The sequence below is a fragment of the Zeus faber genome (genome assembly GCF_960531495.2).
Source record: "Zeus faber genome assembly, chromosome: 3".
In the NCBI taxonomy this organism is placed as follows: Eukaryota; Metazoa; Chordata; class Actinopteri; order Zeiformes; family Zeidae; genus Zeus; species Zeus faber.
The window spans coordinates 20,631,934-20,659,205 of NC_137190.1; the positions used below are offsets into that span (position 1 = coordinate 20,631,934).

General features: G+C 39.9%; 1 protein-coding gene across 1 annotated transcript in view; it reads left to right on the top strand.

Annotated features, from left to right (window-relative positions):
• The window catches only part of sbf2 (SET binding factor 2), a 104,520-nt gene that overhangs the window by 20,994 nt on the left and 56,254 nt on the right, over positions 1 to 27,272 (top strand). The window contains exons 2-8 of the mRNA XM_079997881.1: positions 1,603 to 1,688; positions 16,302 to 16,439; positions 20,044 to 20,172; positions 20,993 to 21,103; positions 22,249 to 22,354; positions 26,270 to 26,402; positions 27,076 to 27,184. Coding sequence (XP_079854007.1) covers positions 1,603 to 1,688; positions 16,302 to 16,439; positions 20,044 to 20,172; positions 20,993 to 21,103; positions 22,249 to 22,354; positions 26,270 to 26,402; positions 27,076 to 27,184 — 812 coding nt within the window. The remainder of the gene's footprint in view (positions 1 to 1,602; positions 1,689 to 16,301; positions 16,440 to 20,043; positions 20,173 to 20,992; positions 21,104 to 22,248; positions 22,355 to 26,269; positions 26,403 to 27,075; positions 27,185 to 27,272) is intronic.

Genomic DNA, 27,272 nt, shown 5'->3' on the forward strand with positions numbered 1-27,272 from the left:
ACAATATTACATTTCACTGCATATATGTATGAAAGTATGTATATGTATGTGACAAATAAAAATCTTGAATCTATACTTACTTACAATATACTAAGTTTATATTATTGTAATATAAACTTCTGGGCATAACCTAGACTACCACAATGTTTACTCTCCAACAAATGAATGCCTCCTCACTCCTGTAATCTGCGGTCCAGGTCCAGTGTTATATCATAAAAGGATCTTTGAGCATTTCCTGTCAAACATCTTGATTTGATTCTACTTTGTAGTTTAGTTATTGGATAGATCTGCTGATGCGTGTAACATCCTCTCTTTAACTATTTCTGTTAATTTTTCTCTTGTGTTTTGTCTTTTTTTTTCACAAGACAGTAAAGTGTTTTTTACAGTGTAAAATTACATTTTTGGTGTCTCTTGTTAAACCCCTCTGTATAGACTGCATATTTGCTTTAGACCAAACTGCACAACAGCTTTAACTCACTGGACGGCCTCGACCCCCTGATCCATTAATGTGTCTAAATAGTGTTTGTCTTTTCCCTAGAACCTGCTGTTTGTTCTTACGTTGCACCACCCCCCTCAGCATTCAGTCAGCGAGAACTGTTTGTATTGCTTTGTAATCTTTATAACCGTGCTTGTTTGACAACTTTACTTAGAAAAATGGAAAGGCTTGTTTGGTGCAATATGATAATATTTTGTAGTATAATTCGGGTTAGGGTTAGGGTTATTCGTAATTCAGGCATTAATTAATTGCAGGACAATCCTTTTTGATACATGATATTTTAAAACGTCAAATAGAAGGCACTCCTCCTCCTAAAATACTGCAATGCCACTATTTTAGGTAGGTGCAATGTCTCCGAGCTTTCGCGATAAATGGTTTCATTTATTGCTAGTCTTGAGCAGTTGCTCTTGTTGTTTTAAGTGTCTGTACTCAGAGCTGAGTTGCCTAGGTGAGTGATACTTCTGTGTCACAAGTGACATAACTCATCACACCGTTTGCCAATAAGTGCAAATAACCTGTATGATAAATCATGTTTTTGTCATATATTTTCATTTTAAGTGATGCACAACGTTCTTTTCATCCTTACAGAAAGATTGTATATGGGTGGGTGGAGTTGTTTATATTACAAACAAGATAAAGTATGCACAAAACTGAACTGTTTTTTAACACTTTGAGGTTTATGTTCTTAAAGTCTTGGCATCAGTCAAGGTAGAGGAATTGAATTATGCCCGTGCCTACAGTATAGAAAAAGTCAAATCATGGTGCAGTGTGAAATACATATTCATATTAATACCATTATACTGACACAACTTATTAAGACACAAGGGGACCCTGATAAGTCCTTGGCCTTGTGCAGCTTTTTCACACAAAAAACTACGTGTTGCACTTGGTTCGATTCTGTAGACAAACATGTACCTCATGGTCTGTGGGTCCAGTTCATGGGAGATCTTGAGTCATCCTGGTTACATTTAAATACTCAATCTGCAGTGCCGTCCGGCCCGTCAGTTTAACATGACCATTGTATTGTTCACAGTTCATTGCCACTAAAGATGTACATTCGAAGCCCTGCACTTCAAAACTAATATTTATCTATATTTTCTGTCTAGGTTCAGGAGAGGGATGCGGAAAGATTATTCAACGCTTCCCCAAGAAGGATTGGGAGGGTACTGCCTTTCCTCAGGGGGTGGAGATGGTAAGTACTGGCTTACATCCGCCTGTGACTTTAATCACATTCAAAGCTGGCATGGATGAAAAAAAACAAAACAAACAAAAAAACCACCACAACAACTTATTTAGTGCCATGTCATGGTGCTAAGTAGGATGCTGACCAACTTGCAACTTCAAAAGAAGTTTTTAGAAACTCAGACCCAAGCACATCTTGCTATGCTCTCTTCGTATGAAGTTAACTGCAGGAAGGTGCTGTGGATAGGTAAAATTATATATAACTCACTGTCAAGGAATATGCACTTGTGCTTTTATTTATTTTTTTGCCTTAATTATTGGAATCAAAACCTTATGTGACTGACAAGACATATTCAAGATGTGTATGGGAATATCCACTCATACACTCAGCAGTACAAGTTTATCTTTTAGGATTTATAGATTATAAGATTGATAAAATGTTATTGATAAAGAAAAAAACAAGTGGCTCCAATATATTGGATGATTTTAATGACTAAAGGTCATGATTAAAGATTAAAGGTCATCTGATTTCTGGCAGTAAATTCACACTGTGTGTACAACTGGTCTCCTGTCGTGATTCTGAGCCCCATTTTAGTATTTTCTTTCCTCTTAGTTGTAATTTACGATGGCATATAATAAATTGTAAAAGAAAATTGGCATAACGGAAGATCTGACAATGTCTCTGGAGGTGTTTGAAGTTAATGTGTCTGATGTACTGGTTGTACAGTAGTATTTTGATTAATGATTGGCCTATTCTTAGCGTCTACCAACCTACTGACCTCAACTGGTTGGTTAGGAATTGGTTGGAATTGGTTCCTTACTGACAGTTAGGAATTCTCTCTACTGCGTAACAAATCATATCTGAGAGAGAGAGAGAGAGAAAAAAAAAAAGACAGATTGGACCCCCCAGTCTTCCCATATTTCAATGACACATGTTTGTCCGTTAGAACATGTGGAGCAGATAATGGCATTTCCTGTTTCAACAGAATGCGGGGTCAAATGTTTATTCAAAAGTTTGTTTCATGTCCATCTACCCTCTCTAATTGGGAAATCCCTCTCCTCTTTTTCGTGTCTACGTGAAATTCACTATCTTTGTCCCACTGCTGTCTGTTGGTCTTTAAGGATGGTGAGTCTCATTTACTGTTGCCCTGTCACTCTTCACTAAAGCATTACCCCCAAGTGGGTCCGTGACAGGGGGCTCTGTTATAATGACAGAATTCCACAAATATTTATTTTGTTCGTTTGTCATGAGTTTTCCTTTAAGCAGTCGCCTGAATTATACTTTTTTTTCAGGCTAACATTCCCCGCACAAATTTCACATTTCAAAAAGCCAAGCGGTCAGCGTGCCAGATTCTATGTAAACCATGCACATTGTTGACTTAATAAAAGTGTCATGACGAATTTGTTGGACAGTTGAGATGCTTTGGCCTGTTACATCCCAGACCTCTGTTGTCAGAGGTCTGTGAGGGTGAAAGATGTCCTGAATTATAACAAACACTGTTTTAAAGTACCACTTCATTCAGAAGCCTTGTGAGGTAGACCAGAGGAGACCAGCAGGTGCCAAATAGCCATTAGCAGACAGCCAAACCTATTGCATAAGCTGGTTCAAGTCCATATTGATAATTGATAGAGAATTGATGAATGAAGTAAAGCAACAGAGCGTCCTCAAAGTTCCTGATGTCTGGCGTCCGAAAGGTTAGACGAGGCTGCTCATTTTAGATACGGACATCTTGGCTTGATGTCTGGTCATTAAAAACGAAGCACGGGGGGGGGGGGCTTCGTTGGCCTCTTTGGTAGTCATCCTGGTATGGGGTATTTTGAATTAGGGAAAAATGTAGTGTGACACACCGCTATGTTTCCCTGTCTCCTCTCACATCCTCTGAAGGATAAGCCGTGGCAGCATTGTCAGTGTCATCCCTCAAACATCCGGTCATAGCAGCGCCGTTTAAATATAGAAACAGTGCTTTGCCTTGGGACAAATCTTTTTGCTTAGTGTTTGCAGATGTTTCTGAGGACCTGTGTACGTGCGTATGTGTTTGTGCATGCTTGAAAGTGTGTGTGTGTGTGTGTGTGTGTGTGTGTGTGTGTGTGGGTGTGGGTGTTTCTGTTGTTTGGTGTTCCGTTCTGATGAGGATATCGTCACTTCTCTTTTGTGTCATTTTTCATTGTTGTACCAATCCCAAACAGTTCAAAAGAGAGCAGATTCAGTGCTAGATAGATGTACTGGAAAAAATAAGAAACGCAACACTCATATAACATATTACCAATCTCCTAACCACATTAAAGCATATCCCCTGCATTGTTTTGAAACTATATGATCAAAAACCATAAAGTACATGACATTATGTGCATAATTACGTAGATCAGGAGTAGGACATGGGGGGCGCCTGAGGTTTGTCTGCTAACGACCTGGTCTGTGACAAACTTTGGTGAGGAGCCAAATAACAAAGATTCCAGCTTTGAAGGTTTAATGAAGATACACCATAGTGTTTAACAGACCCACTGAGCAATTTGCATTTTGGCTTTGTTTTGGACTGGTATGTAAACCATTATTTTCTCCACTCGGTAAAGAAATGACTCATTTACAAACACTAAGGGATCCATCTGTAGAAAAAAACACTGTAAGGAGCTGAGCATGAAAAGCTTTTTGCGGTCACAACAGACCCCCAGCAAACAAAATAATCACAGATGAAGAATGCACTGAGAAAAAGAATTTACAACTCGTGCTAGGGGAAATGTGTTTTTAATCTTTTCAGGCAGGTGACGATTATATGAAACAGCTAGACTCTCATCTGCCACGGAAGGGGCAGGTTTGAGGGGTCAGTACGTTCTGCCTGTACTTCATGGATATGGTCCTCAATTGTAAGGCTGAAGTCTTGCTGTGTGTTTTCACATAACATGTAACGTGCTGATGCCAGTGCTACCTTTTGGTAAATAGTTTACACGGGATTGCTGAGCAAAAAATGAATCTTATCTTGGCATAAAGGAAATGGGCAATAGTTTTACTGCTTTTTTTGTTTTTTGTTTTATTAAAATGATTTGATTCCTGACATAAGTATCGCGAGTGTCTCCAGTTCTGTGTTTTCTTTCTGCGGCGGAGCTGTTATTTTCTTGTTTATGGCTGCATGTCACCTTTATAGTATGCTCGTACGTATATGTTTTTGTTGTGAAACCATGTCTTGACAACATCAGCCAAGGGGTCAAACACATTCCAGAGAGGCAATAATATTTTTGTCGACTACATGAATCCTTCAGAATTGATGTTTGTGGACTAGTTGTTGTTGTCTCTCTCCTCTATAATGATATATTAGAGATACAATAAAATTACATTTGTTTGACGGTGGGGGAAAAATGTCTTGAGTTTCAAGTTATTGATCAAGTCAAGGACAATTAGATTAATCTGCTAAAGCAAAATGTTTTTTAACATATAATTCTAATCTTTATGAGAATTATGCCCAATCTTGGCAAAGCATATCTGTTTACATTAATCCTAGGGATTTTCTGAAAGCCAAAAAATTTAATAAACCTGTCATTCACGTGGGGTATTTTTTTTTTGTCAGCGATGAACTCAGAGTTATCCACATCAAGCTTTGAACAAATTGATTTCCATTTTTTTGTGAATATTTTGTAATCATTTGCTCTAATGGGAATACATACGTCATAAAAAGAAAATAAGAATATAAAAAATAGTCAAATATGATAATCACAATAGGTATGTTACCGTGTCCACACAGCACCAATCAACATTTTAAAAAGTGGTATGAATAGGATACAGTTCAGGGCACACCGTACATGATAACAAACTCACAATTTTAGAATATCCTCTTCCTATTAACAGGAGTGCTCATGTTGGAAACTGGGTATCAAGTTGGCGTTGGAAATTAGTGGCCAGACATCGAGCATCTTGCATTGCACAAACTTCTCCCTGATATGTTGTATATGTTTGTTTTCAACGTGGGAAGGTATCTCAAGTCACATGGACTGTCTCGTCCTGGTCTTTTAAGTTTGACAGGACTTTTACCTGGTAACGTTGTGTTTGTGGTTATGTAACTGAAAACACTGGAAATATTTAGCTGTGAAATTGGACTGATCTGGACATTGTTATGGCTGTGGGCGAGACACTGCAGGCAGTGAACAAATTAATTCTGTCCTGGCCCTGGCCAATAGACATTCTGCCATGTTAGCTTTCTGCTACACTCTGTGATTTTGGCAGGCCGTAGAAGCTGCTTCTCTGGCTATGATGAAAATACTACACAGGTATAATGTAATGCAAATATAATCATGGTATAATTTTATTGTGGCAAGAAGCAATTATTATTTTATAATTATTATATTATCAAATATTCAGTCGTCAATATTAAAGTTGAATACAGTTTGCTCTGATTCCATTCATGGTTTGTGCATATCTGTATGAGTCCCATCCCTTATCTTTACTGGTTTCCTGGCAGTGATGCTTTATCCAAAAGCTTGTCAAGAATGCTGAAACATTCCCATCAAGGATGTTCTCTCATATTTGTCTGTCTGTTTACAGTGGAATTTAGATGTTTCTGCCCTGGTTTAGTTGATATGCCTCTTTGTCTTCCTTGGTTGCAGATTGATTGTCATGGCACGCAGATTATTAAAGTCTTCGTTTTTCCACTGAAGCCAGAGGTTTGGTTACAGAAACCCTTTTATATTATCCATTACAAATTATGTTAAATAAAGAAGTGCTGTGTTGATGTACATTTTTTTGTTTTGTAAATGTTCTGGGTTGTTTATTAAGAACAATAGTAGTCAATTAACAGTCTGTATGGTGTTTGCTCAGCAGTTTAACCGCTGGAACAGCTTTGGATGGCATCTTGCTATAAGTGTTGGTGGTAAAAATCAGTCTCGTGGCCTTTGTCATTATGTTTAGAGCATTTATGCACAGCTGTGTAAAGACCCTGTCACAACATTTGGAGAACAGCTTTGACAGTTACATCAAAATTGTCCTTAAATTTGAAAATATTTTACTTAGAAAGACAATGTCAACATTACTTTTTGCTCTGTTATTAGAAGTAATGGTGAAGAATATTTCCTAGTGTTGTTATACAGTATATTTCTTGTGACATGGCTTTGCTTGAGAAACTCTGTTAACCAGTACATATGTACAGTATATGTAAAGAATCTATAATTTTCACATGAAATATAAGTTTTTAGTTAATCAAGTACTTGTGGGTACCTATCCCATATTTAGGCTTTTTATATCTACAATTATTAGCATGGTTATTAGCTATTGGTTCAGGACATTTACATTAAAAAAGTATGTCTACCATTTGCTACCTTTCTTTATTGCAGCTCCTATGTTGCCCGTTATTACAACCTGCATATCCAAAACCCAAATCCAATGGAGCTGAATATAGAGTAATTATTGGTCACTGATTATTCATGGGTTGAACAGTTATGTGTAACTAGTCCATACCAACAGACCTATTTTCTTCAGACAAAAATGCATACACACAAAATAAAAAAATAAAAAATCCTCCTGGGGGCCCTACTTCCTCTGATGAAGGAATTTGACCTGACTTGACTAGACCGTAAACATTTGTCATTTTGCTTGTCTAGCGCTTTGTCCTCTTGAACTCAGTTTTGCTTAAATCCCCGCCATAACGAAGAACGTGGCTTGTACTTCCAGAAAGGAAGGAGTTTTTCTGAAAATGTGTTTGTCCTGTGGGTAGTGGAAGTGACTGCTCCCAAAATAACTCTTCAAACAGAGTTAGTCTTGTTTTAAATTACGTGTCTTCTGTTGTTTCAAATGAAACTATGATGTAGGACCTCTGTTCGGTGTTGCCCGCACCTCTGTTACGAGATCAGGTTCAGTTAAGTATACAAGAATTCCACTGGGTTTGGCCAGGGATACTGCATTTGGCCTTGTTCTGTCAACAGGTTTTGGATCAGCAATTCACGACAAATCTATAATGTTATTCATCGTCAGCAGACATGGATCATCAGGTTAAGACTATTTTGTCAAGCCACAGGCTGAGGGTTTGATTGTATGACTTGTATAGTGGAGTTACCAAAGCCAGACATGCAGTACTGCACGTCGTTGTCACGGTGTTTGTAAAACTATGAGAGAAAAACTAAACAGTGCATTCCAGATATCAGGATGCCGTCCCAGCCGGGGGGGAACATAATAGGACCATGTGTTTGTCAGGAAGATCCACGCATGAGTAATCAATGCTCCATTTGCCAGTGAAGCTAAACATACCAGGAAACAGAGTTACACTTGTCTGTCAGGCAGGACTTTCCATGGCACAAAGGACTATGATCTCACAAGGAAGTGGAAATAGACAGGAGTGCATGGCGCTAAGAGGAAGAGCAGGCTCACTTTAGGATGAAAATTATTATATTTATGGATTTTTTTTTTAAACTGCCTTTATTTCTTTTTAGTTTTATAATTCTTTCATCTCTCATGCAAATATCCTGGCACAGTAAATCTACATGTATATGTGATTTTTATAAAATGGAAACTAGCTTAAGGGAGCTTCATACCTGCATCAAGGAAGCCAAAAAAACAAAAATAAAAACAAGGACACTGACCAGTGGCCACATCTTTTCCTCGCTGGAAGCTGGAAAAACACATCCAGTGGTGGACTAGAGCCATTAACCAGTGGGAGAGCCGGCCTGTGATTTGAACCGACAGTAAAGATTTAGGACCTCTAATATCTTGTACGTAACCTCCTCATATGAACAGCTTCCAGTTCTTAGACTGTCTCTTCTGGTTGGCTGCTGGTCAGTGTCACTGTTACTGGTAAATATGCTGACTATCTGTTATGCTAGGAGACCAATGGCTGTTGACATACCAAGAATTCCTTTTTATACCAAATTACGCATTCATTAAGCATATGTTTGCAATGTCAAGTGTGATCTCTGACATGGCCTCTTAGTAATTCCCAGCCTCATACACCTCAGTCTATCTCGAGGGTTACTAGTTGAGGGCTTTTGACACATAACACATAAATTCACCCTAAAAAGCTGAAACACTTCCCGTGTCACAAGAAACCATCCCACAGGTTGTGTAACCCCACCAGTACAATATTTAGACGCGTTGTAACTTATACATCAGTCAGTCAATAACTTGGGCGGGAACTGTAATAGCATTATTTTCAATGATGAGGGAATCCTGTGAAAGGACATATAACGGTTATTGTTAGGAATTTTCATTTGGCCCTTATTTCCCTGTCTAGTACTAATTAGTACCAGTGCCCCTTCCATCTTTGTGTGATCTCTTGTCGCCCCCTCTTTTGTCACCCATTCAGCGACAGAAGAATAGGCCATCAGTTGTAAACAATATGACTAATGATTAACATGAATTATGCAGATACTACAGATCCCATTTTACATTTATGTACTTTTATAAAATATGACGCATATGATTCCTCACTCAGTCAACAGAAAGTGCACGTGCACACAGCTCAGTTACACTATGTCATCTGTGTCGTTCCTCATATCTCATTGAGACAATGGACCTTTCAGTGTAATTTCCCTGAGCACCAGCCGTTTGCCCCATGGTTCCCTTTTTCACAGGTATTTTTGGTTTTTTTTTTCAAGCTTGAATGAGCATGGAGGTAGCAGACTGTCTGGGCAAGATATGCATATTCATGAGGAACGGATGGTGAGGACGTGCACCATTGTGGGTGTGGTCTGCGTATCGGGAACACTTCCTCACTCACTCTCTAACCCTCCCTTCACCCCACCCCTGTTGACAAATTGCACAGAGCCACAAAATGCCCAGAACCTGGAGCTGGGGGTCTATGTGCCATTTATTTTATTTTTTTTGAGCTCCTGCCCCTCTTAACATCCCTGCACACACCTGGACTGCAGATTGATGTCCGTAGTTTATCATGTCTCCAGCATTTTGTCAGCAATCATGTGAATGGCCCTCAATGTTTTTGTTAGGTGAGAAAGAAAAGTCGTTTTCATTATAGCGGTGGTGCTGCTGAAGTGTAGCTGTAACGAACAGGGGGAGGTCATTCTGATTGGATTGGGCCCATGCTAGACGCTGGAGGAAGCACCTGCTGCAAGGCTAGGTCATTATCAGCCATTATCACTGTACTCTAAAGGCCAGGACTTAGCAGTGTGACGCAGGCCAACCATTGTGCTGATCTGCAACGCCAGGCCCAGGCTGTTTACTCTCCGCTCTGCAATTCATCAAAAGCATCCTTGTGTGTTCAATGTTTGTTTTGTTTTTTCTTCAAACTTAACACATGAGGAAAAACAAAAAACATGTATCCTTGTTGAGTTGTGAAGGAATCATATAGGCAGGCTGACATTGAAACACCAATTTTGTGGGTGCTAATTAATAAGGACAGTGTTTACAGTAATTACTACAATTTCTTAAGCAGCCTTGAACCGGAATAAAACGATAGCTACACAGCATCAAGTGAATGAATGACTGAATCAATGACTCATCCATAGGTAGGTGTAATGGTATAAAAAGGCACTGCTTGTATCAACTAGTCCCACCCTTTTTTATTTTTGCTTATAGTCCATTAGGATCATTATTACACACTTATTAAGACAACTGTGGCAGTTTCGCCTGCCACACACCACCCAAGTGGCGTTTTCAGGGCCCTGAAGGGGGCAAAGGGGTAGAAAACACACAAGTTTCTTTGTGGGGAGGGGGCTTGATAGAACAAGCCCCGGAGCAGATGGACACAGGTCATGACAGGGCTCCTCTCCTGAGTGTGTGGGGATGGGGTATTTTGCCTGTTGCTTGTTAGACCAACCTTAGAGGAACAGGTATGCAGCCACTCTAATCCTGGGTCCCCAGTTACCTAGATCCAGGTCAGGTGTAGCTGCTCAAACCACATCATCCCCACACCACAACATTGATAGCAGTACAAAAACTATCAATACGGCAGCATCTGGAAAATATGTGGAGTTTCCCTGGAATTTGAAAGGGTATTTCTATGTCATGTCAATACATTTCACTTAACTACGATTCCATTTGGTTATGCTTGCAAGTCAAAGTGATTTGTGTACAATGTTTTTTAACCTGCTTTTGATAAAACAACCACAAAATAAAGACCATGCGTAGCTGCCGGGTTCCCGCCTTTCCCTCTAATATCTTGAAATCCACATGGGGCAAGTAAACATCATATAAATATCGAGCTGTGATGGGTGATCTATAATTGAACTGAACTGAATTTGACAGTCGATTAATATAGGGGAAGGAATGTTTAATTCTCAAAAGGGTCTTTTTCCTTTGTCATGCATTTCATAATGCAATAGGTTGCATGTGGTGAACTGTGCGTATGTTCTTAATTTATCTTGTGTTTTAAAATAAACCCAAGTACTCACCCCCTGAGTGTAGAAAACTTCCCAGAGGACTAAACTGATGTGAGTTCAGCACCACATTTATTGTCCTTTTGCATGAGCGGGACTGTGCTTGGCTAAATATAACCATTTTAACCACCACCATTTTAACACATCCAAATATACATTGTAATCAATTTAGTGAGTTTGGGTTTTTTTTTTCCAAAACAGGTTCAAATTGTGTAGTTTAATACTGAATCAATTTAAGAGTTAGGAGATTTTAAATGAATGACCAACTTACAGTATACTTATTACACACACACCAGAGAGATGGAAAATACTGCTTTAGAAAGTAATGTTCTACTGCAGGTTTTTGATTCAACCATGTTGATTTGCACAACGCAGAGGTCCAACTAATAAGTTAAATTCAGCTGGATCAATCCAAAAGCCGGAATTTGACAGTCAATTAATATAGGGGAAGGAATGTTTAATTCTCAAAAGGGTCTTTTTCCTTTGTCGTGCATTTCATAATGCAATAGGTTGCATGTGCAAAACCATGGCGGGACTTACTTTCTGAACCAGGAATTTTTACCTCTGATACACACACATACACACCCCTCACATAACCCCAACATGTGTTTGGCAATTGGGCGATTTGTCAAAGAGCTAGCTAAAAATATATATAACTAAAATGAACCATATGTGACTGACATTGCATAACAGATCAGCTCAGAAAAGCAGGAGTGGTTGTGACAGTGGGGAAGCTCTGCTCAGGAAGGGGAGTATCCTGGAGATGCCACCACCACTTAGTGTCTTACACAGTGATGGAGCAAAGAAGTACCAAACATTAACGGTCTCTCCTCTGTGGCTGTGTACCATACCCTACACAACAGTCATTTATGGGTATTTGGATACTAAGTGGTAGTTTTTGAGACTGTTTCATGTTGTTCTGTTTTCTTGTTTGTATCATTCTGACCTTGAAGATGTTTTCAGGAAATCTATGTGTGTCTGTATTTTTTCAGTGTGTGTTTGTGCACGCACTCCTGCTCCCACTACTCTCCCGCTTTTCCTTGCTTCCTCCTTCGCCCGCTATGAATAGCAGTTTGAGAACAACTCAAGACTTCCGAGGCCCGGGTCCCCGCGTGGCTCTTGGCCCTCGGAAGTATGAACCGGCTGCCTCTCTTGTGCTGCATCCACCGCTCATCCTCCAGACCTGATAAGGCAGAGGTCCTAGAGAAGCGGCAGTGGCCTCACCCCCGGGCTGGTCCCCCACCACCCCCCTGACACCTCTCCGCTATTGTATCGTTTTCCTGGCATGCGTCTCCTCAAAGTGGATGGCTGAATAAGGAGGAGGGGGAGGAAGGAGCACACGGTGGAACTTGCTGAAACATTTTTCCTGACACCTGGGTCTGGGAAATCACTTGATTTTGATTCAGCCTGGGGTTTTATGGATATTTAAAGGTGGGCCTTCATTGCGAATATTACTTTTGTTTCTTCATGCCCTCTTTATTGTACACTAGGTTTTGTTTTCATTTCAGTTACAGCTTAGTCACGTTATATTGTCTGCCATTTTGGTGATTTATTGTTTGAGATCCAGGAATTTAGACTAATCTATGATGGGGGGGGGGGACAGAGACAGTTTTCTTGGAGCCATTCCACAAGGCAAGAATGTTGTACATTCCAGTCAGTTGAGATAGTTATGTTTTCCCAACAGCCTGTCCCTTTTCTAGTTAGTTTCTTTCTTTCTCCCTCATACACTTGGGTCTTGCATCACCCTTGTTGATGGTTCAATAGGAGTTGGCAGTCAGCAGCAAGCCAGGTTTTCCTCGAGCAGAGGGGGCGATCGAAATGCTAACTTCTAGAACTTGTTGCACTGTCATAGAAATTGTACTGTATTATTATCCAATCCTTGTGCTTTTTGGGCAAAAGGAGAAGGGACATCTTGATGGTTATAAAACCTTCCTAATTGAGCTATTTTGTATCTCCCCAAGGGTGAAGCCCTTGGGGAGATAAAGTTGTTCTTTAGGCGTTATGAATGAAGCACAGGAGGCCCTTCTGAGGTTAAGTTTAAAAGTGTATCATGTCACAAAGAGCTCACTGTAAAGGGCAGATGAAGCACTTGTATGTGAGTGCATGGGTCTGTCAGTCGGTCCTGAATCACAGTCACTAAGTAAAAGGTACCATGCATAGCTGCAATTCAATGACCCAGTGGAATACGACATTGGCCTCATCAGATAAGTCTTTTGGTAAGTGGGCTGCCACTCGCTTGCTTTCCCGTGGCGATTCTTAACCGGTCAGAAAGCATATCTTGTGTCACTTGCTGGGATGCATTGTGGGGTTGGGTGCGAGGGGGAGTCATGCCGTCCAGAAGCACATGATGTGGTGAGGTTGGTTGCAGGGCGACAGCATTCACTCAGTGATGACATCAGATCAGCCTACATGTGGTGCTAGTACCATTGTCACTTGACTTGGATCTAAATTGAGACCGGGACTGTCCTTTACCTCAAATATGACTCAGCTGTCTGCAGATATGAGTTTGTGAGGTTGTGTGCTAATGCGCATGTGGAGTTTTGTGTCCTTTTTGTCTGTGTGCTGTATGCTGCTTTGCTTGTGAACCTAGGCACCTGTTGCTGTGCAGTAGACCTATTTGCCAAACATGTAGGTGGCAATTTGTGTTTTCAGATACATCTGCTCGTTGTCTCGAACAGGGCCTGGAATTGGGCCCAGGTTTCCCGCACTGATCTACCTCAATTAAACACTTTTCCTGGCAGAGAATAGACATGCATAGCTGGAGCCCAAACACATGTGCTAAGGGCAGGATAGCCCTGTAGTACTTAAAAATATGAACTACCCTGGTGTTCCACATAAAAAATAAGTGTTTGGACGACTGAGGGACACTCTGCCTCCTTTAAATTAATGTTATTTTTGTCTTTTGGACAGTTGTTTTGCCCTTCACTTGACATTAGCCTCCACCGATTACAACAAATATTATTCTTGTTTATATGTTGTGCTCCGTTCAATTCGCACTGCTGAAAACAACATCCTTGTGTGTGGAAACTCTGCTTTTATTTGGGCCGCAGAGAATGTGGGACAACCCTACTTAATGTTGAGTTTACTTTCCTAACTTGTATAGCAATCGCATGATGCATGTCAGAGGCGAACTCCCATTGTTTTAAGGTTTTTTTTCCTAGTCCAATCCGACAAATCTTTCAATAGCCTTCCATGTCTGTTAAAGAACTACTCGTGAAAGAGCGGTGCAAGGAACCCCTAATACTACCTATGTCTTTCTCAGACTACATAATGGTAAAGTCATGTATATAAACCTGCATAGTCAAAGTTGAATGATAGTGCTCCGTCTCAAAGCTGCCTTGACAAGTCTGTTGGTCCTTTACGTAACAATCAGTAAATTTGCACATGTGATTCGAGTTAGTCAGACCTTCAGGTGAAAAATATTTACAACATTAGTACTCCTGATGTGACGAATTAGAAGAATTTAAAACTAGCCTGACTGAAGCTTGCTCTCTTTAGTCAGTCATGTGGTAATGCTTTTAAAGAAATTTGTTGAATCGTGTCATTGTAGTACAAAAAAGCTCTCAAAATATAAAGCCTTTATCTCTGTCTCTCTTAGACAGATCACCCAGGCACACAGAAACACTCCCACGAGAAATCGCAAACACACACACACACACACACACACACACACACACACACACACACACACACAGGATTTTCTATCTCCTGTCATCGTCCTAGGAATGTGGTCCCAAAGGTGTCCAAGGTGTTTATCTCTTCTTCAACAAGGTTCAGTTTCCTGCCCCTGCCCCCCAACCACCACCCCGTCCAAATTCGACCACTGCTCGCGCCACGGCCTCCTCCACAATCCAAGTCGAACAGATTTCCTGCAATTTACTGTATCTGCTGGAGGATGATTGTATCCTTCTTCCAACCACCAGGTTGATCAGGCCAACCACCCCCTCTTTCCTTTCTCCCTCCCATCCTCTCATTACATTTTGTTCTCCCTCCCTCACATTCTTAGCCCCCAGCTCCTTTTCGCTTTCAAACTGCATTCTTACATTATTCATTTATATTCTCCTCTTCCTCTCCTCTGTATCCTTTCCTTTGTTACTTCTGACTTTCGGGGTTCCTGTTTCCTGGTCTGACCACCTGCCTGCCCCATCGCATACTGTCAAAATTATATATATATTTTTTTTTAAGCATTGGCTCGATAGATAGGTGGATGGTAGATATAGTAAATGGATGACTCCACACTTCTATCTATATACATTACACTTTTTATTTAGTATTTCTATGGATACTATCTATATTCTATTACATAAAGGGGGTTTCATTTTATGATTTGGAAATTATTTTTAATTTCTAAAATGTTTTTTATAGAATTTATTTGATTTCCTGATGAAAGCTCACATTTTATTGTCTCTATTTTCGGGTTAACGATACCAACAGTACCTTGGCTTAAAATTACCTTCTGGTTGAGCTGAAGGTAATTTTGTGCTGTGACTTTTTGTCAAAGTTACTTAATTCTGCCATATTTTGTAGTAGTTCAGTCCATTTAAAAATGTGGACGTTAACAAATACAGAATGCAGCAAAATTTAGTACCTTTGTACAAAAAATTTGTTAACGTAAAACTCACTTTGAATTTATGGTCCTATATTCAAATCTTTTGTAAATTGTTGGTCTCTGTAATGGCTTTATTTTAACCACATTGTGCTTTTTATTGTATGTACTTAAGTGTGTGTGCGTGTGTGTGTGCGTGCGTGCGTGCGTGCGTGCGTGCGTGCGTGCGCGTCATGAGCATGCATGCTCTGTCAAGCTACTGTAAAATACAATAAAAAAAGAAATATATCCACTCTTAATAGCAGCCCAGAAATAAAGCATATATCATCAGGTTGTTAGCGCTAGTGTGTTTATTGTAATAATATTTCAACTGGGTCCTTAGGCGTTTGATCCTTGAACAAAATGCGGGGTTTTTTCCATTGCTCTTGTTAGACTCGACATTCCCTTTTATGTTCAGACATAACAATCACCTTGGTCAATATGGATTGGCACTGTAGTTGATGACTTTCAAGGAAAACAATTATGTGTCATTTCCCGTTGTGATGACCGGATGCAGTAGCAAGAGCTCTGAAACAGGACATCCTGTCAACATGCTCCGCAGGGGCTGCAGTGGTATGCTGGTTTGGGACGCCGTTGAACTTAATGGGTTATCGGCACAGGGTAATATGTCGGACTTGAAATCATCATTGATCAATGGTCTGTGTATTTGACTGTGTAATCACATTGCCTTTAATACTTCTCTGATGCAACGTGATGTGTATTTCTTTGCAGTTCTGTCAGCCTGGTGGATGGAGACTGTCCAGGGAGAGGAAGGCACCCACATTCTTTACTGTTGTGCTGACTGACATCGATTCCGACAGACATTACTGCTCCTGTCTCACTTTCTTTGAGGCTGAGGTCAATCTACAGGTAAATTGCAGTAGGGCTTGTGAAACCACAAAGCTGTCATGATGGTATGAGGTTTGTGCATTTTGGTAACACAATTGGCCTTCCAGCATTTCACCATAGCTCTGAAATCTGGCAAAGGCCCATTGTAACTAGGACTTGAATTGAATTGGTTGTGGAAGAAAAGATAATTCAGACAATATATTAGGCTCATGTAATCACCGGGAAGTAGGGCTGAATGATGAATCGAATTCAAACCGACATCGCAATTGAATAGAACACAATTTTGAAATCGCAAAGGCTGCGATTAAAAAAAATAAAATATATATATATATAGATAGATAGATAGATATATAAATATATATATATAAAAAAAAAAAATTAAGAATAAAATCTATATATATATTTTTTTTATGTTACACAATCCAACCAATAGGGCTGTCCAGGGCCGGCTCTTCCTAAAGGTGAGATAGGCGGCCGCCTAGCGCGCCATCCTCACCAGAACAGTATGTTTTAATTTGAAGTCTCCTCATGGAACAAAACAAGTGCGTAATGGGGACACTGTGCGTAATGGGGACACTTTCTCCGTGACTCTCTTACCAACCCCGCCTATAGCAATTGTTTTAACCGAACTTTTGCACTGCAGAGCCCGGAAACCTTGTAGAGTCCGGACGGAGCTTCTTCCAGAACACCACGTCAGTTTGTTCTTTTTTTTATTTATTTTTGTACCTTTTTTTTATTTAATGAGCATGAAGCTGTCCCTGAGCACATCAAAAATAATGGATTTCTGCTGAAACACTGATTATTTTTTTGAAATTTAATTTTCAGATTCAAACAATTAGAAGGCTTGAAGTTAAATCAATGAGTCAATAATCTACCGTGGTTGAAGGCTTTTCTTTTGACAATTCAATAGTTAAATAAATATATGTTATTCAAGTAAATCAAGAGTATTGGTTCATGGTTCAAATTTGCCAGTCCCTACAAAAGTCCCTGCTGTACATCCACAGAAAACTAAGTGGAAGGTCCCATCCAGTCCTGCCTCATATTTTGCTTGTAAAGATTCTTACTGCCTACGAGGGAGGTTTAGTTGGGCAACATTATTGTCCCTATTTCCTCTTTTTCGTTCTCTTGATCTCTTTAATGTTAATTGTTTTGTTTTTGTCATCTTGTTCTCTCGCTGTCTGTCGCATAACTTATGTGTTCCAGAGCTAGAATGCATTCCTCTCTCTGTTTTTGTGTGCAGGTAATATGTTTTGATCGAGAATCAGCTGTTTTCCCCTCTAGATTTACTGACTTCAACACATTGTGGTAAAAAGATCCAATGTAGACTTGGTAATGATCTTTTCAATGTTTTTTTTTTTGTTTTTTTTTCTTTTTTACCGTGAAAAGCTCACAGAATACCAAGTTAATTGTTTCACCATGTTTGCTAGTGGCCTTAGATGACTTCTGTCTCCTGGCACACTGTGATTTCCCTTTCTTTTTCCATGGACAGCACAGCAGTCATCAATTGCATACCAATTACATTAATAATATATTTAGGAAAACGTTGTTTCTTTTTTAACAATGACGGAATGTTGAGGCACAAAAAAAGTGTCTGCCCCTTTCCTCAATTGTTTTCACTTCACTATTCAAGATGATTTTATGTATCAATCCAATTGAGAAAACAAGTTCTCTCATGGTTTTTTTTTTCCATTTTGGTCCAAAAGCAAAACAGTTTTGGCTAAACTAAGGCATACAGGTTGAATAACCAACAAGTGGCCAATCATAAACTGTTGGGGGCTGTTTTTCTTGTATTGGCGATATGTGAAACCATGCCAACTGTCTCTTACTGTCATATCAGGCCTCTGCTAGGTGATGCCACCAAGGTCCCCTGGTGATGGCCAGCTGGTTGATTACTCCTTGTGTTACAGTGAAACCTTAGTTCCAATGCTTTATTTTATGTTCTCCTCACATAGTGGCCCAGTGTCGGGGGCCAAATGCGCATTCCCAAACTTTGCATTCTTTGCCGGGAAAGGCGAACCCCCTCCACCAAGAATTGAAACTGAATATGGAGGTGCACATGTATCACAAATACATTGAATGACTGTTTCTTAAAAAATGCAAGCTAGTAAAATGACCTAATACGGGATTTTCTTTTTTAACAAATACTCTTACCGAATTACCACTTTTAATCCTGACTGCTGTCAATCATCTTCACAATGCCTTCCTTCTCTCTGTTTGAGAACAGAGCAGTCACTCAAATGGACAAATGTGTGTAGATGGGGGACCTTTGACTGACATTCCAGGGATCAAACTTGTGCCCCTCTTCCTTTGTATTTTTTAGCCTGCAGTTAATTAAGAGATTGGGCTGTATGTGCTCTAGTCCAGAAATACTTTTCCCCAAAACTCCCCCTCCCACCAACTTCGATACATCCCTTGATCCGGTATGTGGCTCTAACCTTCTTTAGAAAACGTGAGGCTGTTTAGGTTATCTTCATCCTCTAAGAAGGCTATCTTATCTACCAAACTGGATTCCAGAGCGTCCAGACAGCCAACAGAGGAATGTATTTTCTCTCATAATTGAACCAAATCCTAAAAATAATGGTGAAAGTCGATTCCCATCTGAATGGAATATTTCGAACCCATGCAATTTGGTTCAGTGTTGCGAAAGCACTTATGGCATGTTTTCGTTGTCTAGAGAAATATACCAGATTGTGATAAGGGCTTTAGCAAAGAATGAGTGGTGAGGGGTTGGTATCTCTGTTGCCTGACAGGGCTCATGGATCCACACGCAGACAATTGGAACCAGATTGAGTCAAAAAAATCTGCCCTCTCCAGTGCTTGTACCACCAGAACAGGTTCAAGAAGTGGGTAGAATATTTAGTTCACTCAGGTTACTTAGAAATGTATGGATCTTTGCTTGTTATAGTTATTTTTGCCGTTCCAGGGATCAGAATTCTAAGTAGCAAAAAATGTTGTCAGGTGTTAATTTTTGTCACTTTGTTTGTGTTTTGAGATGAGAGAGTCTAAATAGTGTATGCTTGGCACGCACTAAATCACAAAGCCCTGGCGCAGCAGAAAAAAACCCATTAATAGATATTTTCAGATCCCACACAGTGTCACTTTGTTGTGGAATGAGATCTTGCATAGCAAAACAAATAAATTATAGTGGAGCAACTCTTCCATGAGCACAACATGAATTTATTAGATGTCAAATTCCTACCCAACCAACAAGGAATCAATTTTTTTCCGTCTTCTGTTGTCGTTTAAGATAGCGCTCACTTTTCCTTGTATTGTGGAGGCCATCATGTTGGCCTCCTCGCATGCGGTTTCCCATAGACTTTTGGGCTGCTTCGAGAATAAAGCCATATAATGCCCTTGTTGTGTTGTATAACTATAGCAACTGTTCCCGTACGAAGCTCCATAACAGTATGTGCATGTTTTTGACGTGGGGAAACTGATAATACCAAAATTATGACGCAGATTGAGGACATGATGCTTTCTTGCGTATGCATTTTTTAAAAGAGCACAAAAAATTTAAAAACCATCATGTATGTGCAACAGTGTTGTGAAATTCAACGCTTGTGTCCCTTTCCGTGATACTGTATTGAATCCATCCATTCAAACCCCTTTTGTCTGAATTTTACAGGGTTCAAAGACCATTGAAGCAGATGGGGATGAAGATGAGGAGGAGGATGGCCTCATACAGCCAGCTCAAATATTTGCACCAAAAAGTCTCATTCTTGTCTCCAGGCTGGATTATCCAGAAATATTCCGGGTAACGTTACACCACCTCATTAAATGTTGATCAAAAACGGTTTTTCGTCTGTAATCGTAAGAGGAATAGATCAAATTTTTTGGCAAAGCTCTTTAATCAACACTCCCTGGCAGGTTGGCACGCTCTCGCTCATCTCAACTATTTTGTTTTCTTTGGTCTTATCTTTAGCTAGCTGGTACTGTTCAATAGAAATACCGTACAGGTTGATCGACTACTACATTTATTACCGATAATCAATTCAGGATTATTTGCAAATCTGTTCTTTTTTGGTCAAAAGCTGCAGGTCTCTGGATTCACGTTAAGCTATATTCTCACAGTAGTTCCAGATCCTCCTCTGTTTCAAAGCTCTGTGCTATCCTGTCGTACTACTGTTAGATCCTTGTCCCATGTGTCTGTGTTACAGTATATAATACTGGTCATTTCAAACATTTTTCCCTATTTCCTTTTGGTTTTGTGCATTGGTATGTGCATTTTAAGAACCAAAGCAAATCACAAATCAAATCACAAATGTCCTCACGATACAGTGTGATATTGATACTGATATTGATGATAATAGGATATTGGCTGATAAGATCAAAGTTTGATTGAGGGACCTCTTGTGCCCAGTTAAGACAATAATGTTATTTTTATATCAGTCTCTATCAGAGATTGAAACCTGAGGCACTGTGCTTTTTAACAAAATATAAAGTTTATATAAAATCATGGGCTTGGGAGGGATTTTTTTTTTTCCCACCACCGTGTCGGTTGAACGTATGCTAGTCTTTAAAATTCAGATTCCACAGTAACGTCTGACCAATGTATGTGATTTTTCCCATTCTAGGGCTGCTTGGGTCTGATCTACACAGTTTACATTGACAGCATGAACTTCCCTCTGGAGGGTTTGGTGGCCAACCTGTTTACATTCCAGGTTCCTCTGGCTGGTGGAGCGCAGGTAAGTGTTCCACTGTGCTTCTACTGGACCACTCTATACAGTGGGCTGGTGATGCACCCTTTACAAGCGGTTGATCTGATTCAATGTCAGTGTTGTGCTGTTGTGGTCATGATTATTTTGCAGAGCTAACGGCTGAGCAACCGTTTTTGATTTTACGCCCAATAAGTCACTTTTTGTAATGTCCGAAGGAATGTTTTAGTTCTGCGCTGTCATAAAAAAGATTTATGTGTGCCGTCCAGTCAAAAACGAATTCCGGATTTAATGATAATGGGTATTCCCTTTCAGCCTTGTGGTTTGGGCTTTTGTCACTTGGAGCAAAAATACCTTGGACTTAGTGGAGTGGGCTAGGCTACGACAGAGCTCATTTACTGTAATAAAAAGTGTTTTTGGTTAAACGGGACAAAAATGCCAAAATGCTGCAGGTTTCCGTTATACTTACAATGTTTTGTGGCTGTACAGTACATTGAACATGGTTGTTTCATTTGTAAAATGGTCACACAGAAAATATGGTCGGCAGTACATTACTAGGTGTAAATATAAACATAATTTTTTGACGGATTTAGGGGACAGTTTTCAGATCTTGTTACTGTGTTGTAACTACATTCCCCTGTGATTACAATTTCAATTGCTATGGGCTGATATGACACCATGTTGTATGTCAATATTAGATTCGAATTCTTCATAATACCCTTTTTAAATATACAGATAGGGCAGCAATCATTCCCCTGATCTTCACTCGGATGAAAGCTTCACTGTGCTTCCATCTCCACAGAGGGCTCATATTTGTATACTTAGTATATTTATATGTTCCTATTTTCTGTCTGTGAACAGTACACGTTACATTCTGGTGAACATGTAATTTGGGGTTTCTTTCCAATATAGCAGACAGGCACGTTCAAATTGCTAATTCAGTCTCGAAGCTGCAGTTTCTGTGGTGGATTTAGTGGCATCTGCCCTTTTCATTTGACACGGCCACAAAACACTGGCCCTCCACTATGAATAAGAGTTTGTTTCAGTGCAGCTACATCGTGAGTGCCTGATCGCCATAAGTACTTTCAAAGAACCTCATATTTATGTAACATTTCACCCCCCTTTCTCACCTTTGCCCCCTTATCTTTTTTTTTTTTTTTCTTCTCTCTTAACAGAAGCTGTTTTCCCTGGGTGCCGGAGATCGACAGCTCATCCAGACACCTCTGAATGCCAGCTTGCCCGTGACGTGCAAGAGTGTTTCCTTGCTCTTCCAGCAACTGGGTGGGTCATGTGGCTGGTCAGTCACAAGGGAACCGACATTGGAACACAACCCAAATTAATATTTTATGGCTGCCTTAAATGGTGTCATGCTTAGGGCTGGGTATTGATTTGATATTGATCAAAAAAATATGATGTGACACTTGATGCCAAATTTCAATACTGTAGCAGTTTATTTCGTTAAATGCATGTTATGGTTAATAGGATTTTGCTTTCAAACCAGGCATATTTCTTATTTTAAATGACAAATTTAATCTTTACTCAATATTTCAGGTTACAATTTTTTATCGATATTGAAAAAAGCACTGTTTTAGGAACCTTGTACTAAAGTTACGCTATATGTGTTTGTACTACCAAATTTATAAAAAAGAAAAAAAAAAAACAATAGAATACCCAGCCGTATTCATGCAGTTGAGGAATAATGAGCAACTGATATATTGACAGGGCTGCCAAATTGTTTTCTCCTGAATTTTGGTCGATGTTTATATGCATCAATGCATTATAGACCTCGGATTGTATGAAAGCCTGAGTGATAAGATACTTTTGAGATTTGAGAAAGGAACAAGTCATGCTGTATGGAGGCATAGGCAGCATTTGTAGATCATTTGTAAATTCCAAAAAGGAGATGAGGTGGTCGGTCAAACTTCAGCTTCCGTGCATAAATAGACAGGAATATCCGTGTATTATTCCATCATTTCATATTCCATTTACAATCCAAAATCAAAATCAGAAGTTATTGACTTTTTTTTCCCGCATGGGGGACCATGAAATATTGTGAGTGTGGAGATTGCACTGTGGGGAGCGCAGCAGAGGACCCCCACCCTCCCTGCCGGGCTCCGAGTCACTCCAGCATCGCCCCAAGTCACCCTGCTGACTTAAGTTGCTTGTTCTGTGACGCAGATACATTTTTGTGGTACTAGTATACCACAGTTAATTGGCTTAAATGGGCAGGAGCAGTCAAATAGCAAGTATTCTGTAACAAACAGCGCTAATGTAATGGTTTTGCTTTTTCCCAACAATGTTTATTCAACTTGAGTGTAGAAAACCCCCACGAGGACTGGACACCGTTCACCATATTAGCACATGTTTTCTCACTGCCGAGACTGCCAAAGTTCAAAGAGTGCCCTGTGAAAAATACACTGTACCTACTTACCGTGACTTTTAGGTCTGTTGTAATGTTTGTGCACTCTGTTTGCCTTTCATTTGAAAGCTTGGTTTGGTGGTTATTTATAAATTAGAGTATTTGACAGTATATATATATAGAAACCGTCTCCCTGGAACAATTGGGAGATCAAATTGGGCTAGCACTGGAACTCTGTGACTCGGTGTAAAAGGAAAGTCATATCCTCTACTGCCTGGAAAACAGACCCTGGTTTGACTTTCAGTGTCTGTTTTTTTGTGTATTAAAATAGAACAGATAACACACACCCGCGCACACACACACACACACACCTTCCCGACTATTTGGAAATTAAAAGGGAGTTACAATGCCCTCCATTTGTGCTGACAGCATACAGTGGAGGCGTCTTACCATTTCACACACGATCTGGGTCATGTGGAAGTTATGTGATTAAGCCCCACCCCCCAAAAAAATCCACGAAATAAATGGCCTCACCTTGACTTACGTCCCAACCATGGTCTGTGTCCGTCTTTACAAGCAGTTTTTTTGTAAATCATCAATCACTTCATTCGGGAGTAGTCCACAAATCAATTGCATCCATAATTCATATGTCTGGGGGAAAAAAACTCAGTGTACGTCATCATATTTGATATAGGCCAGTTCCCCCCGTCTAGAAGACTTTTTTTTTTTTGCGACATAGAAAATAACGGTTGTTATTTTATCGTCAACATTTTTGAGCAAGTTGTGTGTTGTTTTGTAGCCAGCACATTCCAGGTTATATTTCATGATGGCTCCTAAGGTACGAGAGAAGAGGAAATTAGAAGTTATTATATTTCTCACTTGAACATGAACTTGAACATGGTGATTGAACAGTCGGTACAGCAAAAGGCTACGATCTTTCATTACATCTTACATTAGCCTTTGAATGTCCGGGTGTGTCCCGACAGACCACATGTTCCGTATGGTCCAGACATTCTGCCGAGAACATAGTAAGAATGATAATAAATAATTTGAATATAAATAAATTTACTGATTCTACAAGCCATTTAGTATGAAAACAAAGCATAATATTTAGAGTTTTGTCTTTCACAAGCTCATCCATCAACCTGAACATTAGTTTATACCGCAGAGCGTCCTAGATGTTCATAAACTCTCCGTAGTCTATTATGTCATTTTTAACCACATTATGCTCATTGTTGGCATTTGTGAGGAGCAGGAGCACTTTCTGGCACCGTAGATTATCCATTCATGCCGGTTTTTAATTGTGTGCAGGTCTTTAAAGTCCTTTCAGGGTCAGATTACTCTTTTTGGCGTGTGTCAGTTAACAGGCTTGTTTTGTACATCAATTTATTTTACCGTGTACTGAGTACGGCATGCGACATCGCCGGGGAAAACCTACATCACCCAAAGTGCCTTCGTATTTAGAGGTTGTCGACGGCGTATTTGAGGCTCACCTCTCGGTGTGGCGTGCCTTCTCCTGTCGGGCAGGTTAGCCGAAAAGGTCACGTAACCAGGGACGGGGAACTGCGCTTTGGCCACTTATTCGGTCATTCTTCTGTCCATATAAGGTCTGTTGTGTGGATATAAAGGCTGGCGAATGCACATGTGGCAGATCAGCAGCGTTTTGCGTGAGCAGGTCACCCCAGTCACCGTGGAGGAATGTGGCTGCATGTCACACTGCACGGGAAACGCAGCCCCCGAGGAAGAAGGAAAGGCAGCCTTCAATAGCCCCGCTGTTTGCTACTTTTGTCTCTTGTGTTGTCTCGGTCCGTTGTTGTCCTTTTTATTTTTTTATTTTTCTTAATAGCACGGAAATGCCGGACTGTTTCCATTAGATAAGTAAACACCTTAAGTACAACAAAGCACTCAGCTTCAATGGGGTACCACGAGAAAGGAATGTTATTAATAAGCATGAATACACAAGGTACAGATTTATTAATAGTAATAATAATAATAATAATAATAACTTTAATTTTTAACTGCCTTTCATGAACACGGTTAGGGATAGGGTTAGGGTTAGGGTGCCCCCAAATACACTTGACACAAACATAAGGTCGCAAAAAATGCTTTCTGAAGACGAGAAAATTAATTGGAAAATGAACTGGATGTAATGTTGACTAGTTTGTTCACAAATCAACTTCGCATTGAGACTTTCTGGAGTCCACGTAAAACCTGTCGGTCTAGCCGCAGTTGAATTTCCTGTTGATCGCTAATTAAAGACCTTCACACAAACAGCCAAACATCCAGACCGTGCACCCCTTGTGCTGCAAATATGTCTGCCAGTGTTCCTCTCTTTTATCATTTCAGTGTGTGATGAATGGGTCTGTCAGTTCCTTGATAGGAAACAATAACAGGAACTGCAATGTTAGAATTCATCTGGGCTGTCATATTGGTATTTAACACATTATTTATGACAGTTTAAAATGTAATTTCCTGTTATTTAGAGATGTTTTCTTCCCATTATTTTTCATGTAGTGTGCAATTTAAGCATAAGAGTCTAATTTACTTAAGATGTACATTTCTGTTTAAATGTACATTACTGTGCACATACAGTAATATGACCTTGTGATGCAGCTAGAGTGGATAACTAAGTGGTCTGGAAAATACCCACATATCACTGTAATTCATTTTTCATACCCCTTAACTAAATATTGTTTGCCATAATTTTGTTTTTGACCTTCTCCAGTCCCTTTGAAATCATGGTTTTGATAAACCGCCTTAAAAAAATAAAATTTTAAAAAATGCAGTCACGCTCCAACAAAAATGTAATTAATTCTATTCTCTGTTTCTCCTCCTAGGAATCCAAAATGTTCTCAGCCTGTTCTGTGCCGTTCTGACTGAGCACAAGGTCTTGTTCCACTCCACCAGTTACCAGAGACTGGGAGAGGCTTGCCGTGCGCTTGAGGCACTCATGTTCCCTCTCAAATACAGGTATGGACATACATGTGGCCCTTTCAGACGCATTGATCCAGCATAGGGATGAACCTCGAAGCAGAAACTTCTGTTCTTCTAACGTGCCAAATGTATTTATCGAGGTTTTTAATAACAGTTACAGTTAGTCGCTTTTATGCAAAATCAAACTCCCGCCTTTACACACAAACATAAAACAGTGAAGAAATGCCAGGTAGTACTGTTTAGGGAGAACCAAAATGGTGAAGAAATGTTTTGAAGAAAGGATCATTCATCCAGGTTTCGGTCATGGGTTGGAGGTCTTGGCTCAGATCAGAAGCAGAAAACCGTTGCTCAGCGAGGCATAAAAATGGCACACAGTGACAGTTGTTACAAGCAACTTCTATCACTTCAAAATGGACATTTTATTGGACAACTTTGTTAGCATATGCAGCATGATGTTGCTAAATAAAATGAACATAATGCGAAAAGGCTGTAGCGCTCAGAAGTGCTCATAACAGTTAAAACAATAATTAAATATCAATTTTCATTTAATGGACCATTTCACTTTTAAGATTCCAGTAAAGTTTCCAGAGTCATAAAGTACCGGCCCACGATATTTCTTAGTACGTATTGGTGTTGGAGGTGTGGAAAATGAAGTTGAGATGTTCACTTTCACTTTCACACTCATAACTTTTTCTTCCCGTGAACTAAGTTACCCGTACATCCCGATTCTGCCTTCGCGGCTGCTGGAGGTGCTGAGCTCGCCAACCCCTTTCATCATCGGAGTGCACTCCATGTTCCAGACTGAGATCCAGGATCTGGTGAGTGAGACAGAAACCCACACACATGACGAATGCAGAGGCTGTGATTTCCAGAATTTAGTGGAATACTGTTGAGATGTGAGGAGAT